Source organism: Pecten maximus, chromosome 13, assembly GCF_902652985.1.
Source record: "Pecten maximus chromosome 13, xPecMax1.1, whole genome shotgun sequence".
Taxonomy (NCBI): domain Eukaryota; kingdom Metazoa; phylum Mollusca; class Bivalvia; order Pectinida; family Pectinidae; genus Pecten; species Pecten maximus.
Genome location: NC_047027.1, coordinates 2,770,435 through 2,787,062, shown reverse-complemented (window position 1 = coordinate 2,787,062; position 16,628 = coordinate 2,770,435). Strand labels below are relative to the sequence as shown.

General features: G+C 40.2%; 1 protein-coding gene across 1 annotated transcript; it reads right to left on the bottom strand.

Moving 5' to 3' along the window:
* Positions 1–12,394: 12,394 nt before the first annotated feature.
* On the bottom strand, positions 12,395–16,420 carry LOC117341409 (uncharacterized protein K02A2.6-like). Its single transcript, XM_033903258.1, has one exon. The coding sequence runs from the start codon at positions 16,418–16,420 to the stop codon at positions 12,395–12,397; it is 4,026 nt and encodes a 1,341-aa protein (XP_033759149.1).
* Positions 16,421–16,628: the final 208 nt, after the last annotated feature.

The following is a 16,628-nucleotide window of genomic DNA, read 5'->3' as shown; positions in this document are numbered from 1 at the left end:
GGGCACCTTTGTTTAACCGTATGTGGTGATGTGGCTTAGATTTTCCCTTCGCGAGGTTTGTAAGGCGTCGTAAAAAGGCACGACCAGGAACAATCACCTGACAACAAAAAATTAGCAGTCCTAACAGGGAATGTAACTCCCTTAAGGTGACTTTCTTACGATTCTTACTGGAGAATACAAGTTTTCTAACTTTGGTAACCTTTTCGAGTGGTAAACGGGCTTCCATCTGGATTGTTTCTAGCTTAATACCCAAAAATGTCAAAACTGAACTTGAACCTTCCGTCTTTTCCTCTTTTATTGGGACCCCCAACACGCCACATAGCGAAATAAATTGCTGGAGGCTCAATGCACAAATCGAGGAGTTTTTAGGACCTAAAAAGAGGACATCATCCAAAACATGGACCATGCCTGGAACACCCAGTTTAGTCATAGCTACCCACTGTAATGCTGTAATGTTTCGAATATTGCAGAGGAAATAGAACAGCCCTTAGGCAAACATCCGTCATAGTAGTACAAACCTTGAAAACAGATCATAGTCAGAAGGGTGAATGGGAACTATCCTAAAAGCTGATGCTATATCTGTTTCAGCCAAAAGACATCCAGTTCCATTTTTTTTAATCAGAGCCACTGCGTCATCCACTGTACTGTAGGTTACTGAACAACACCCATCTGGGATGAAATCATTGATAGATTGGCCCTCCGGGTAAGAAAGATGGTGGATCATTCTAAATTCCCCTGCTCTTTTTTGGTACTACCCCAATAGAACATTGTAATGTTGCAAAAGGTGGTATTTCAAATGGGCCTACTATTCTGCCTAAAGCTACATTTCCCTTTTAATAAGCTGAAACTAAGTTTTTGTATGTTCTAAAATTGCGCTGACCTTCAAAATTAAGCCGAAAACCTGTTCTGAAACCAAGCAACATAAATTCTGACAAACCTTTGTCATAACCTTTCAAGAAGTCTTCCAACACTGTAGCTTTAACTGGGGTGGTGATGTCATTACTTTTTACTTGTTTGGGTTTGATTTGTTTGACCAATGTTGGTATATGCCTTGTTTCCCTGACAGGACAGCACTGGGTGGAGCTTTTTACATTGGAAACACCAATGTTTGTATGGGCAGGATCAAGGGTGAGAGGGACATTTACCATGTTTATGTAATAAGTAGCAGAAACCTTGTGGGACTTTATCTGAACCTGGTCGTGGAAATCTGTTTGAGCCTCTGCGAAACCCCTCTGTCCCTCTACCACGACAGTTTGGTTTGGTTTGGTTTATTTTGTTTAACGTCCTATTAACAGCTAATGTCATTTAAGGACGGCCTCCTGTGCGTGCGACATGTATGCGTGTGGTGAGTGCGTATGTGTGTTTTGGGAGGCTGCGGTTTGTTCGTGTTAAGTCTCCTTGTGATAGGCCGGAACTTATGCCGATTTATAGTGCTACCACACTGAAGCATACTGCCGAAGACACCCAGCAGCACACCCCACCCGGTCACATTATACTGACAACGGGCCAACCAGTCGTCCCACTCCCAATATGCTGAGCGCTAAGCAGGAGCAGCAACTACCATTTTTAAAGACTCTGGTATGTCTCGGCTAGGGGACAGAACCCAAAACCTTCCTCACAGCGGCGAACGCTCAACTAAAGGCCAAACGTGAGGCATTGTCAAGGGAGACAGTAAGAAGAAGAAAGTTGTTCAGAAAGAGAAAAGATAAGATCCCAAGTTTAGTCGCCTCTTACGATCATGCAATGGGGGCAGCAGGTACAATTATTACGCCCTACCTGCAGGGCAGTTCGAGAGATAGAGCAAATACTTAACAGAGATCTTGAAGTATTGAACACCTGGGCTAAAACATGGTTAGTTATATTTAACCCTAATAAAACCGAAATGATTTTCATATCGAATTCAAACGAAATTGAAGCAGACTTTGATATTGTTTTTGATGTAACATTTGTAAATTTTACCGAGACTCACCGCCATCTTTGTGTATTTATTAATCAGTTCATCTGCTAAATGGGGAGATCATGTTAATTCTATATATAAGTCCAATATGAAAAAGATAAATATGTTAAGGAAATTGAAATTCATATTAAAACGAGATGCTCGACTTAGAATTCATAAAACTTTTATTTTACCTATGTTAGAATACGCATGTGAACTTTGGGACGGGTGTTCAATAACAGACTCTATAAAATTAGAAATAGTCCAACGTGAGGCAGCACGAAGTATCACTCATATGTAAATGTTTCAGCTTTATACTCAGAAACGAGCCTTGAGACACTCTCTGAGAGACGAAAACGCAGAAAAATAAGTATATTCTACAAATGGATAGGAACATAACTCCACATTATCTTAATTCTCTTCTTCCTCCAAATGTCGGCGATACTAACAACTACATCTTACGAACTAACAATAATTACAGAATTCCCCACTACAGACTCTCCCTTACTACCTCCTCCTTTATACCTTCATCTCTACACATGTGGAATGACCTGGATGAATCTACTAGATCATCTCCTTCCTTAGCAACTTTTTTAAAAAAGTATATCCAGGTCTGATGAAGAAAAATACCCAACATTTTATAATTTTGGTTCGTTCTCTGAAATCTGATTTTGATGTCATCTGCAGTTAGAGCCTCGTAATGTTCGTCTGTAAAGGATCTAAAGATACCTAGCTCTAAATGACGTTTCAGTTCCTGTTGACGGGTATTTGCCATTGATATTTTTCTTGCATGGATTGTTATTTGTTTTGATATGATTGTACCATAATTTTGGAGCTACTAACTCGCCCATATCAAGATCCCCTTTGTTTACCATGTCATGAGGAACGAAGGTGTTGAGATGATGGTGGAGTGGGAATAGAGAATTTTCCATTCGAGAGTTTCTTCTTTTGTCTTCGAACAAGCCGCGGGTAGTCACGACCGGAAACAGCACAATTTGTTTTAAAACAATACACAGGAATTCCATTTTCTTGCGCAAATAGCTTGAGAACTCGCCCACCATTGGAAGGGATTTCTCCTTTGGAGTTACGCACATCATACTTTTTTGCTAATTCGGACCAATTTATACTTGAAACTTTGTCTCTATTGTGGGTATCTGACATAAATAACAGTTTGTTGAAATGGTAAGATGAAAATTTACCGAAAGCACTTCGTTTTTAGGTCACCTCAGACGAAGCCTCAAGTGACCGATTCTAATCGCCTTTTGTCCGTCGTCGTGCGTCCGTAAACTTTTTACATTTTCGACTTCTTCTCCAAAACCACTTAACAAAATTCAATGACATTTAGCAGAAAGTTTCTATGGCTGAAGGTCAACCAAAATTGTGAACTATATGGTCCCCACCCCCCAGGGGCCTGAGGGGTGGGGCCAAAAAGGGTCAAATTGACTAAAACTTCAAAAATCAGCATGGGATGACAGTTTGATGGTAGATACATGTTGGCCCTGGTTGACCCTGGGGTCTCACGTTTGCCCCTGGGGAGGGGGTAAACTTAACTATAGTTTATATAGGGAAATCACATTTATGACTATTATTTGTTTGATTTCTATTGGAATACATTCTAACTTGGTTCAAATTATCAGCATGGGATGACAGTTTGATGTTATGTACAAGTTGGCCCTGGTTGACCCCCAGGGGCTGGTGGGCGGGGCCAAAAAGGGTCAAATTGACTGAAATGTCAAAAATCTTCTTCTCTACTCTCCGATATGGTAGAATCAAATACTCTTCATAGATGGAAGGCTCTTCTGGTGCTTTACCAAAATTGTGAATTTCATGACCCTGGGGTCTCACGTTTGCCCCTGGGTAGGGGGTAAACTTTATTATTTGTTGGATTTGTATTGGAATTCATTCTAACTTGGTTCAAATTATCAGCATGGGATTACAGTTTGATGTTATGTACATGTTGGCCCTGGTTGACCCCCAGGGGCTGGTGGGCGGGGCCAAAAAGGGTCAAATTGACTGAAATTTCAAAAATATTTTTCTATACTCTCAGGTATGTTAGAATCAAATAATTTTCATAGATGAAGGAGTCTTATGGTGTTTTACCAAAATTGTGAATTTCATGACCCTGGGGTCTCACGTTTGCCCCTGGGGAGGGGGTAAACTTTACTTTAGTTTATATAGGGAAATCACATTTTTGACTATTATTTGTTGGATTTGTATTGGAATTCATTCTAACTTGAATCAAATTATCAGCATGGGATGACACTTTGATGGTATGTACATGTTGGCCCTGGTTGACCCCCAGGGGCTGGTAGGCGGGGCCAAAAAGGGTCAAATGGAATGAAATTTCAAAAATCATCTTCTCTACTCTCAGATATGGTAGAATCAAATACTCTTCATAGATGGAAGGGTCTTAAGGTGCTTTACCAAAATTGTGAATTTCATGACCCTGGGGTCTCACGTTTGCCCCTGGGGAGGGGGTAAACTTTACTATAGTTTATATAGGGAAATCACATTTTTGACTATTTGTTTGATTTCTATTGGAATTCATTCTAACTTCGTTCAAATTATCAGCATGGGATTACAGTTTGATGTTATGTACATGTTGGCCCTGGCTGACCCCCAGGGGCTGGTGGGCGGGGCCAAAAAGGGTCAAATTGACTGAAATTTCAAAAATCTTCTTATCTAGTATATGTTAGAATCAAATACTCTTCATAGATGGAAGGCTCTTCAGGTGCTTTACCAAATTGTGAATTTCATGACCCTGGGGTCTCACGTTTGCCCCTGGGTAGGGGGTAAACTTTATTATTTGTTGGATTTGTATTGGAATTCATTCTAACTTGGTTCAAATTATCAGCATGGGATTACAGTTTGATGTTATGTACATGTTGGCCCTGGTTGACCCCAGGGGCTGGTGGGCGGGGCCAAAAAGGGTCAAATTGACTGAAATTTCAAAAATATGTTTCTATACTCTCAGGTATGTTAGAATCAAATACTCTTCATAGATGAAGGAGTCTTATGGTGCTTTACCAAAATTGTGAATTTCATGACCCTGGGGTCTCACGTTTGCCCCTGGGGAGGGGGTAAACTTTACTTTAGTTTATATAGGGAAATCACATTTTTGACTATTATTTGTTGGATTTGTATTGGAATTCATTCTAACTTGAATCAAATTATCAGCATGGGATGACACTTTGATGGTATGTACATGTTGGCCCTAGTTGACCCCCAGGGGCTGGTGGGCGGGGCCAAAAAGGGTCAAATGGAATGAAATTTCAAAAATCTTCTTATCTACTAGTAATATGTTAGAATCAAATACTCTTCATAGACTGACCCCATTAGGACTGATGGGTGGGGCCAAAAAGGATCAATTTAATTGGCCGAAATATTTCAAATCTCAGGTGACCGTTAAGGCCCTTTGGGGCTCTTGTTTACATATGCCGTCATTCTCTTTTTTCAAATGTTTTTCCACATTTTCTGTAGATTTTTCAGGGTCTCTCATAAAAAGTTCTCAGAGGTGTCCTATCATATTGTGAATAAGAAGTCCCACTGGCAATAAAGTTTATAACATTGTCTTCATTTGTCACCATAGGCATTGGTGCATGATTGTTTTAACTGTTCGTTCACATGTTGTGGTTTTTGTTTTTTTTTTTCATTTTCCGTTTGTTAGCTCACCTGGTCCAAAGGACCAAGATGAGCTTATGCCATACCGTGGCGTCCGTCGTCCGTCCGTCAACAATTGACTTATTTGACTTCTTTTTCATAACCGCTGATAGGAATTTTAACAAATTTGGTCAGCACCATCCCTATGGGTAGGGGAACTTAAAATTGTACAAATGATGGGGCTGATTCCCTGGGGGCCTCTGGGACGGGGCCAAAAGGGGTCAATTTGGCGCTTTTGATATAAACGACTTCCTTCTCTGAAACCAAGCAATGGCTATCGCTCATATTTGCCTGGTAGCATCACTATGAGGTGGGGATTCAAAATTGTACAAATGATGGGGCTGACCCCCCAGGGGCCTGAGGGGCGGGGCCGAATGTGGTCAATCCGGCTATATTCATATAAACGACTTCTCTGAAACCAAGCATTGGCTATCGCTCATATTTGCCTGGTAGCATCATTATGGGGTGGGGATTCAAAATTGTGCAAATGATGGGGCTGACCCCTCAGGGGCCTGAGGGGCGGGCCGAAGGTGGTCAATCCGGCTTTATTGATATAAACGACTTCTTGTCTGAAACCGAGCAATGGCTGTCGCTCATATTTGCCTGGTAGCATCATTATGGGGTCGGGATTCAAAATTGTACAAATGATTGGGCTGACCCCCCAGGGGCTGGAGGGGTGGGGCCGAATGTGGTCAATCCGGCTTTATTAGCTCACCTGGTCCTAAGGACCAAGGTGAGCGTATGCCATACCGTGGCGTCCGTCGTCCGTCGTCCGTCCGTCCGTCAACAATTGACTTATTTGACTTCTTCTTCATAACCGCTGATCGGAATTTCACCAAATTTGGTCAGAAGCATCCCTATGGGTAGGGGACTCAAAATTGTACAAATGATGGGGCTGACCCCCTGGGCGCCTCTAGGGCGGGGCCAAAAGGGGTCAAGTTAGCTATTTTGATATAAACGACTTCTTCTCGGAAACCGAGCAATGGATATTGATCATATTTGCTTGGTAGCATCACTATGGGTTGGGGATTCAAAATTGTACAAATGATGGGGCTGACCCCCTGGGGGCCTCTGGGGCGGGGCCAAATGAGGTCAATTGGGCTATATTGATATAAACGACTTCTCTGAAACCGAGCATTGGATATTGCTCATATTTTCCTGGTAGCATCACTATGTGGTGGGGATTCAAAATTGTACAAATGATGGGGCTGACCCCCCAGGGGCCTGAGGGGCGGGGTCAAATGTGGTCAATTGGGCTCTATTGATATAAACGACTTCTCTGAAACCGAGCAATTGATATCGCTCATATTTGCCTGGTAGCATCACTACTGAGTGGGGATTCAAAATTGTACAAATGGTGGGGCTGACCCCCCGGGGCGCTGAGGGGCGGGGCCAAACAGGGTCAATTTGGCTAAATTGATATAAACAACTTCTCTGAAACCGAGCAATGGATATATCACGTATTTGCCTTGTAGCACCTACTTGGGGTAGGAATTCAAAATTGTACAATTAGTGGGGCTAACCCCCTGGGTTTGTTAGGGGCGGGGCCAAAAAGGGCCAGTTTGGCTAGATTGATATAAACGACTTCTCCTCTGAAACTAAGCAATGGATATCTCACATATTTGACTGGCAATATCCCCTTGGGGTTTGGTTTATTGGCTTATTTTGTTTAACGTCCTATTAACATCTAAGGTCATTTAAGGACGGCCTCCCGTGCGTGCGACATGTATGAGTGTGGTGAGTGCGTATGTGTGTTTTGGGAGGCTGCGGTATGTTCGTGTTAGGTCTCCTTGTGATAGGCCGGAACTTTTGCCGATTTAAAGTGCTATCTCACTGAAGCATACTGCCAAAGACACCCAGCAACACACCCCACCCGGTCACATTATACTGACAACGGGAAACGGAAAACGGAAATCCGGATTATCTAAAAACAAATGCAAAAAGACTTGTGATATTCACTTAATTTGATATTCAGCCATTAATTGTTATTTGTAGTTTTATAACTTCTGAAATAGTGTGATTGATTCTCTATATAATATTGCTGTGGAACTTGTGTTATTTTTCAAACAAATTCATTTTGATAATTTGTTAATTTAGAACGTTCATCAAGTCATGATCAAGACTTGAAATTCTCGCTACACCATACTTCAAACACAGTAATCAATGAATTGATAAATTGAAAATTGAAGTCAAGCAAATGAGTTAATATTTACCTAAATAATTTTTCAATATACAACACATGTTCAGATGACTATTTGTGCCATGCTGTTACAAGATTTCAGTTACAATTCTAAAAGTCAAGCAAATGAGTTAATATTTACCTAAATATTTTTTTTCAATATACAACACATGTTCAGATGACTATTTGTGCCATGCTGTTACAAGATTTCAGTTATAATTCTAAAATTGAATTAGTATGTAAATATATGTTATCCTGTCAATATCCACAAAGCGAGTGTAGTTTACTGTACTCAAAGTCATGCCAGTAGATAGCGGTACATATACTTACTGCTTACATCTAGTGCTTACTTGTGTGAACTATAAATTAATAACAAAATGGTTCATATATTTCTATATATGACTTCACAAATTATGTGGTGTCTGAAGATCTGAATGAAGTGAATAAACGATGTATTACATTATTTTTATGAAATATTCAAGTCATAGATCATTCTCTTAAAAATATTGATTTCAAGTCCATTTTGGTAATTTTACTATGACGGTAATCAGGCCTAGAATGGCGAATAAACCCCTAATATTTTACATATGATTAAATTTGACATTGGAGAACATAAAATTGTGTCCATTCTCTAAGCACTGGTAGAATGTACAGAATAGAGCTTCATAAATATATTCTCAAAATTACTAATTACCCCGGTAAATATAACATTTTACATAAACCTCCCATGACTGATGGTGAACTTAAACTTGCAAATCTCCTGTGTCATTCCAATTTTGATATGTGTAAATATATACACGTACTGTATATATATACAATGTATATAGTTATAGATATGGAATGCTTCACAATTTGCATACAGTTATGGAATAGTATAACACCCCCAGAAATGTTCTCACCACATAAAGGTGTGATCTGTGCAATTACATTGCTGAACTGTGTGGTTCAGTATGATTGGATGATCAACATTGGAAAAGGACAATAAATAGGGAATGTGTCGTCCCATCGAATGGACTGTAATCTTTGTGATCAGGTTTGAAGTTGAAAATGAATCTTGAAGTTTTCTTTTCCTGTTTGCTGAATTATTCGATGAAGATAGTCTTTATCTGGTTGTTATTCTTTATCACATTGTTTACAATACTGTAATTATAACAGAAGTTTATCTTCTCATATACAGATTTATTAACATTCCTAATTCGGGCCTTGATTAGCAGCTCTGGTTTTGGTTTTCAGTAATTCTTTATGTTTGTTTCATCATATTTAGTTGAAATACAACTATGTATGCCAAACTAACGATGGAACTAGCCTAAATTTAGTGCATATTAGAAGTTGGCATCAATAAGGTCACAGAGTCCTGGCTGTATTATAACTGATGATGCCTTCCCGAAAGAAAGAAGACATATTTTATTTTCATCGATCCAAGATAGATCAACAAACTTCCAATTTCAGTTAGGACCTTACAGAAACATGCATGTGTAAAATCAAATCAGAACAGCTGCAAACATTTCAAATTATTTGCAATTAATTCCTAAACCGATATCAGTAAATTTATCAACTTAAAACTAAGAAGATTACTGATTTTGCATTAAACAATAATGTTCGTTTACAGTACTTCCAGTACTTTGATTTGAAGCAGTCGATTAAAGGTGTGGTCATTGTCAATACACTCACGACAGTCACTCAACCTCAACACATGATTTTTTCTTGATGACACATTTTGCTGGAAAAAAAACCCAGAGAAAAATCATGTTTTAGAAGTTTTTTCACCAGATTTGTTAGAATTTATCCAATTCCCATCCTTTGACAAAGCGGTTTGTATCCTTGGCAAAACTGATCGAAATTTTGAATATCTGAAGTAGAGTTTCGGATAATTGGCTACAAAATGTTGGTAAATCTCGTGCCGTTTTGGTATGCGAAAGTCATTGTCATAAATTGGTGTAGACTCTTTACACTTTTCAGCTATATTTTGACTACATTTTTCATTAGAATTATCAACCCTCTGTACATAATTATTATTTTTAGATGATCTTGCGATGAAAACCTTGGAAAAATTACACAGTTTCATCTTGTTGAAAAATTATCGTCATGATGGTTGTTTGGACGAGTTGCTGCCTGGAACTTTTTTACCTGTAGGGGTTATCTCCCTTCGCCCTGCCTTGTTTTGTTGGTATATTTTGAATAATTGATATTTGTATGTCTACTAAAGAACAGAAACTGGGGCAATTGTGTCAACAAAATTAATTTGTATTGTTATCTATATGTGTTTCATTTAGAAATTCTGATTGCGTTCACAGTTGATTTCGTTAGTTTCAGTTTATGTCCTGCGGATGGCATTGTTGTTGTTTTTTTCGGCATAGCCGTCTAATTTTCTTTTGGCCCCGGATATGACGCGACAGGTGGCGTTCTGATCAAGATGAAGTATGTGATTGGTCAATGCAGCGGTCAATGCAAAATGCAGATATACAGTTAAAAACGAAACAAGTTAAAGGGACCTCACGGTAAACCAATATTTATTTAGTATTTTTTATCATATTATTGGGTATATCTTTAAAAAAATAACCTTCTGAACAATGACCATTCGAATTTGATGATGTATGTACATAAACACATCAATAATCAATTATTAAAATGTTATCACTCTGTATATGCAAATTTTGTGACATATACGATAAACGCATGCGCACAACAAACTAAAACAAATGGAAACAAAAATGGCTTCCAATGTGAATTGACTGGGGTTGAAAACGATAACAGCTTCCGCAATGAAGGAAATAATAGGAAAATGGATCAAACACAATCCTAGAGTCAAACATGAAAACAACAGTAGTACGGACGCCGCTCGTATTCTGCTTGATTGTTTGATAGTAGGTCATGATAATCTCGGTAATATTTACACAAACTCGGTAATTTTCACACAAACTCAGTAATATTAACACATACTCGGTAGTAGTTCCACAAACTCTGTAATATTTATACAGTCTGTACCAGTACATCGCTACTGTCACTATACTATATGAACAGTGTTTACACTTATTTACACATAAATATGTGTGCCGTAATATTTACAGAACGTGTTATTTAACATTTAAACCACTGTGTATAATATCGTTATCCAACAAACCCAGATGGAATATAGATATCGCCTAGTAAACTATCGTGTGTTTTTGTTGCCACGATTTCAAAACAGTCACGTAATGATCTAAACATAATTTCCGCGCTAAATTTAGAGGGTAGCACGCACGGGAGGCCGTCCTTAAATGACCTTAGCTGTTAATAGGACGTTAAACAAAATAAACCAAACCAAACCAAATTAGAGAGTGATTCGCAACTAAATCGAGTGGTCAAGCTGGACATAGGGATTGACTGTGAACATTGGAACAGCACAGAAACATAACTGGAAAGGAACAAAACGCGTGCATTCAGTGAAAATTGCAACGTTTTTACAGTGATGCCCCTTTTAAATTGAATGCAAGCTGAATGAGTGGATGCATCGATTCAAATGACACATTTGCAGTCTTGTTATCAACAAAATGATTCAAACTGATATAATTTTGTTATCCGTGCTGAAACTGCGGATTTATTAATTACATCGTAGTTCGTTAATTTAGTGCACCAGTAGTTTTACATTATAACCACCAGCATTAAAACTATGCCGTTTATCTTTTTTAAGATATTTCTTGTTTAGCAGTGTTTGTGGAAAATAAAACGTCGATTCTTTCATATTTTATTATTTTGAATGTTTGAAATAAAAAAACATAAACAGAAAATATATTGTTGTATGCTTATTAAAAAATCTGCATTATTAAAGTACATCGTGTATATAACATAAGTAAATAAACATCGTTGTAACATTTGTACCAATAAAACAGAAGAGTTCCACATGAATATGCATTGGTTATCACCGGTGCATTAACACTGCTATGAATAAACGTTTCGTGGAAGCATTTATAACAGTACTTGACAAAAATATAAACAGTTATATTAAATAGTGTGTTAATCTGAAATAAAAAGTACGTGTGCAACGTGGTGCAAATGCGTATTTCGGTATTTATAGGTTCTAGTTGATTAGCCTTGCACTAGTCCGTACAAAGCTGTGATTGTTATTGCAGCCCTACAGGTGGGGCGTAAGAATTGTACCTGCTGCCCCCATTGCATGATCGTAAGAGGCGACTAAATTTGGGATCTTATCTGTAGCACCGTTATGTGCTGTAAACAGGATTTGATCCTACACACAAACGATAACACCATTGAAGGTCGCCATCACCATGTGGTCTCTTTTATTCACAGTACGCATGCGTAATTGGATATTACGTAACATGAATGATATACGCAACTCACTCCATTAAGGATGCTTGACCCAAGATCTCGCATACACTACATCCCTCCTTTTTTTTCAAAACAGAAGTATTCAACAACAAAATTTTAAATCGAAATTCTCAACATATTTATAGAACAACCTGATGCTTTAAGAGTTCAAATTGTATAGCACCAGGTAGAAACACATTTGACTAGAACTGCATTAAAGTTCATCAATTCCATTGGCGCATATGATATTCAACACTTTGCAAAACTTTTAACAAAATTAAAGCTCATATGAAAACATCAAATAGCAAGTGTTATTACTTGTACACATGATAATCATCAAACTTTGTAGGCATCTTATGCTCACGCCTAGGACGTTCATTTACACTCTGTGGAATAGAACCTTTTGGTTCTTCAGCGAGCTCAGCTTGAACCACCCCGCCTGTATCTACAGGTGGTTCCATTTCCGGTACCACAACAGGTTCCTTTTGTGGTTCCTGTGGTTGTACTGGATTTTCTACAAACTTTTTCAAATGAGTAACATTCCGTTTGTGACCAGAATCTAGTGTTACAGAATTACCCGTTTTCTTCAAAACCTGACAAGGCTCTGGGTGAAATGTAGTAGAAAACTTATCATGCCTATCTTGTTTCCTAAGAACTAGATCTCCCTCATGAACTTCGCTCTCTCGTGCTCCACGTTTGGCATCAGCATATGCCCTCCCTTTCTCCTTTTTCTCAGTATCTCGATCTCTCACCTCAGTGTTAATATCATCAGTACTATAATGATGGAGATCTGGAAGTTTTGTACGCAACTTCCTACCGTACAACAGTTCAGCTGGACTGATACCAGTTGTGCTATGTGGGGTACTACGGTACATAAGTAAGTATGAATTGAGGTCATCTCTCCATGATCGACCTTCAGCTTGTGCGATACGGACACGCTTCATAATTGACCGATTTTCACGCTCCACTTGACCATTGGCCTGAGGCCACAATGGAGTTGTCCGACGGTGTTCAATCCCATGGCTACTGCAGAACACTTTGAAATGTTCGCTGATAAACTGAGGACCATTATCTGTCTGAATGGATTCTGACAATCCATGAGTGAGAAAGAACTTGGATAAAATTTGTGTAATTTTCTCAGACGTTGTGGTCTTTGTTACTTCTACCTCAAACCACCTACTATAATAGTCCACCAAAACAAAGATGAAATCACCGGTTGGCAACGGCCCTAATAAATCTGCCGCAAGATGTTGCCATGGTAATGACGGTAACTCACGACGTTTCATTGGTTCCGGTTTACACGGTTGACTAACTAGCTGACAACCATAACATTTCCGACAAAATTTCTCAACTTCATTGTCAATCCCCGGCCACCAAACTTTGCTACGGAGTCTGTGTTTCATACTGACAATACCAGGATGACCTTCATGAGCTAGTTCTAGAACACGTTCTCTCAATGACCTTGGAACCACTAACCTGGTTCCCCTAAGCACTATCATTCCTATAGCACTAAGCTCATTTCGAACAGGTAAGTAAGCAGTATGCTCAGTTTTGTGCCACTGACCGTTTAACAGATGTTCCCGAACTTCAGAAAGTTCTGGATCTTTCTCCGACTCACGCTCGACCTCACGGGTAGTCATGGCAACGGGAGTCGCTTCCTTAGCAACGAACCTAATGTACTCTTCACCGACTTCATGACTAGAGTTCGATACCTTTGACACCTTTAGAAGTCGCGACAGCGAATCTGCGATATTTCTCGAACCTGGAATATACCTCACCCTATAACGATAAGGTTGTAACCGGAGGACCCATCTCTCGATCCTCGCACAGGGTTTTGACCTGGTTGAATAGATACATTCTAGCGGCTTGTGATCTGTTAACAACTCAAATTCCATACCATAAAGGTAAACGTGGAACCTCTCGCAGGCCCAAACAATAGCTAGCGCCTCTTTCTCAGTCTGCGAATAGCGCTTCTCTGTGTCACTCAAACTCCTACTTGCGTAACAAATTACTCTAGATTCACCGCTTTGAGATTCCTGCACTAACACTGCCCCAAGACCGACTGGACTTGCGTCTGTAATGACCTGTGTCTTAGCATTCTTGTCAAAGTAACCCAACGTCTCGGCCTGTGCTAAGCACTTCTTAAGAACATTGAACGCGACCTGTTGTTCTGCCCCCCAGACAAATTCTTCGTCCTTTTTCGTCAGTTTCCGTAACGGAGCGGATATCGTAGCTAAGTCCGGAATAAACCGAGCACTGTAATTCACAAGACCTAGGAAGCTTCGTACTTCGCTCGCAGTAGTCGGCTCACGCGCATCAAGAACGGCCTTGACCTTGACCTCGGACGGACCGATCCCCTTTTCAGATAATACATGACCCATGAACACAAGTTTTGACATATTAAATTCACATTTGTCACTGTTCAATGTCATTCCCGACTCACTCAGGACTCTCACAGCTTCTCTCAGCCTCTGGTCATGCTCATCTTGACTACTACCATGTACAATAACATCATCCATGATATTTTGAACTCCCTCACAACCTTGCAACACTTGCTGTACAACTTTTTGAAACATTTCTGGCGCACAACTTACCCCAAACATCAACCTTTTGTACCTATACAAACCCTTGTGGGTCACAAAAGTTGTAATGTCTCTAGACTTCTCTGCTAACATAATCTGGTGGTAGGCCCACTTAATATCTATCTTGCTAAAAACCTTGCTACAGTTCATGTCTTGCAGTACCTCATCAACAGTGGGGATGGGGAATCGTTCGCGTAGGACAGCCGTGTTGGCCTGTCGCATATCTACACACAATCTAATGTCAGTGTCCCCTTTTGGTACCACCACGATCGGAGAAACCCAAGATGTGGGTCCATGTACTGGCTCAATTATGTCCAAGTCCTCAAGTTCCAGTAGTTTCTTTTCAAGTCTGTCCCTCAGGTTGTAAGGCACCCTCCTAAGTGGTTGTGCAATAGGTTTGACCTCGGGGTCAAGTGAGATTTCAAGTTCAAAATTCCTCAAAGTTCCTAATCCCTGGAATGCCTTGGGATACTTCCTAATCAACTCGTCCTTGATCCCCAGAGTTGTAGACACTTTGTTAATATCATGTCTCTCATTAGGTGACGGTAGTGGTCCCAACCTCAGAACCCCTAGTTTTATTGAGGTGTCTTTACCAAGAAGGGTCTGGCCCCTTCCCTCTATAACCAGAAACTCCACGCCGTCCTCGTATCTATCATTATATGCGATACGGGCTACAAATGATCCAACCGCATGAATCGGTGTCTGGCTACCATACACAAAAATGTGTTTGTCACTCTTCTTTGATGTACACTTAATAGACTGTCTTTTAAGTGTTTCCCATGTGCCCCTGTTCATAACGTTACAGCTGGCTCCAGAGTCAATAATAGCCTCCATCTGGATCCCTCCAATATTAATGACAATACTGTTTTGAGTCTGACCTGAAGTACCATGTACACTAAAGGCATAATTTGCAGGTCCCTCACTCGAAACTTGGCGAACCGTAGATTTCTGACCCTTGGACTTACATCTTGCCTCAAAATGTCCAACTCCATGACATTTCCGACACTTTTGTCCTTTAGCTGGGCACTTATCATCTTTGGCTAGGTGTCCTTCCCTACCACAGTTATAACATGGCCCTATTACTCTGTGACTGTTAGTGTTACCAGACTTCCGGTTGTCTTTCCTTGGTCTAGAGAAAGTTCTACTTTTGGCCCCCTTGGCGCCCCATGCTACCTTGTTTACTTCCTCTATCCCCTCTATGTTCCGTGCTTGTCTCTCGGATTGCTCCATGGCCCTAGCGATTTCTCGTAGCTGTACAAGTGTCAGAGTTCTCCCCTTTTCCAGTAACTTGCGACGTAGGTGATGTTGAGAACACTTTTCAATCACCTGATCTCTAATCTGTTCGTTCACAGCATTAAGATCACCAAACTCACATGTCTCCGCCTTCTGTCTCAAACGTGTTATAAATTGTTCTACAGTTTCATCAGCTTTCTGCGACATGCTTCTAAACAAATGTCTCTCATAGGGAATGTTCACTTCAGGTGTAAAATGTTTATTGAGCGTACTCAATGTTTTCTCGTACACGTCAGCCCCCTCCGTACTTTCTGTTAGGGTAAAGAAGATGTCCTGTACACTAAGCCCCGAACAATGCAACAACAGAGACTTCTTCTGGGCAGGGTCCTTCACCCCTCTCCCTCCCGCGTACAAGTCGAAAGCCCGCAGCCATCTTTTCCAACGCGGTCCGATTGCTGCTGTGTCTGAACAGTCAAACACTCCAACTCCACCTAATTCTGGCAAATAACTGGTTGCCTGCGCCATCCCTGATCACGTAGGCTCACGATCGTTCACTCGTCGCCAAAATGTAGCACCGTTATGTGCTGTAAACAGGATTTGATCCTACACACAAACGAAAACACCATTGAAGGTCGCCATCACCATGTGGTCTCTTTTATTCACAGTACGCATGCGTAATTGGATATTACGTAACATGAATGATATACGCAACTCACTCCATTAAGGATGCTTG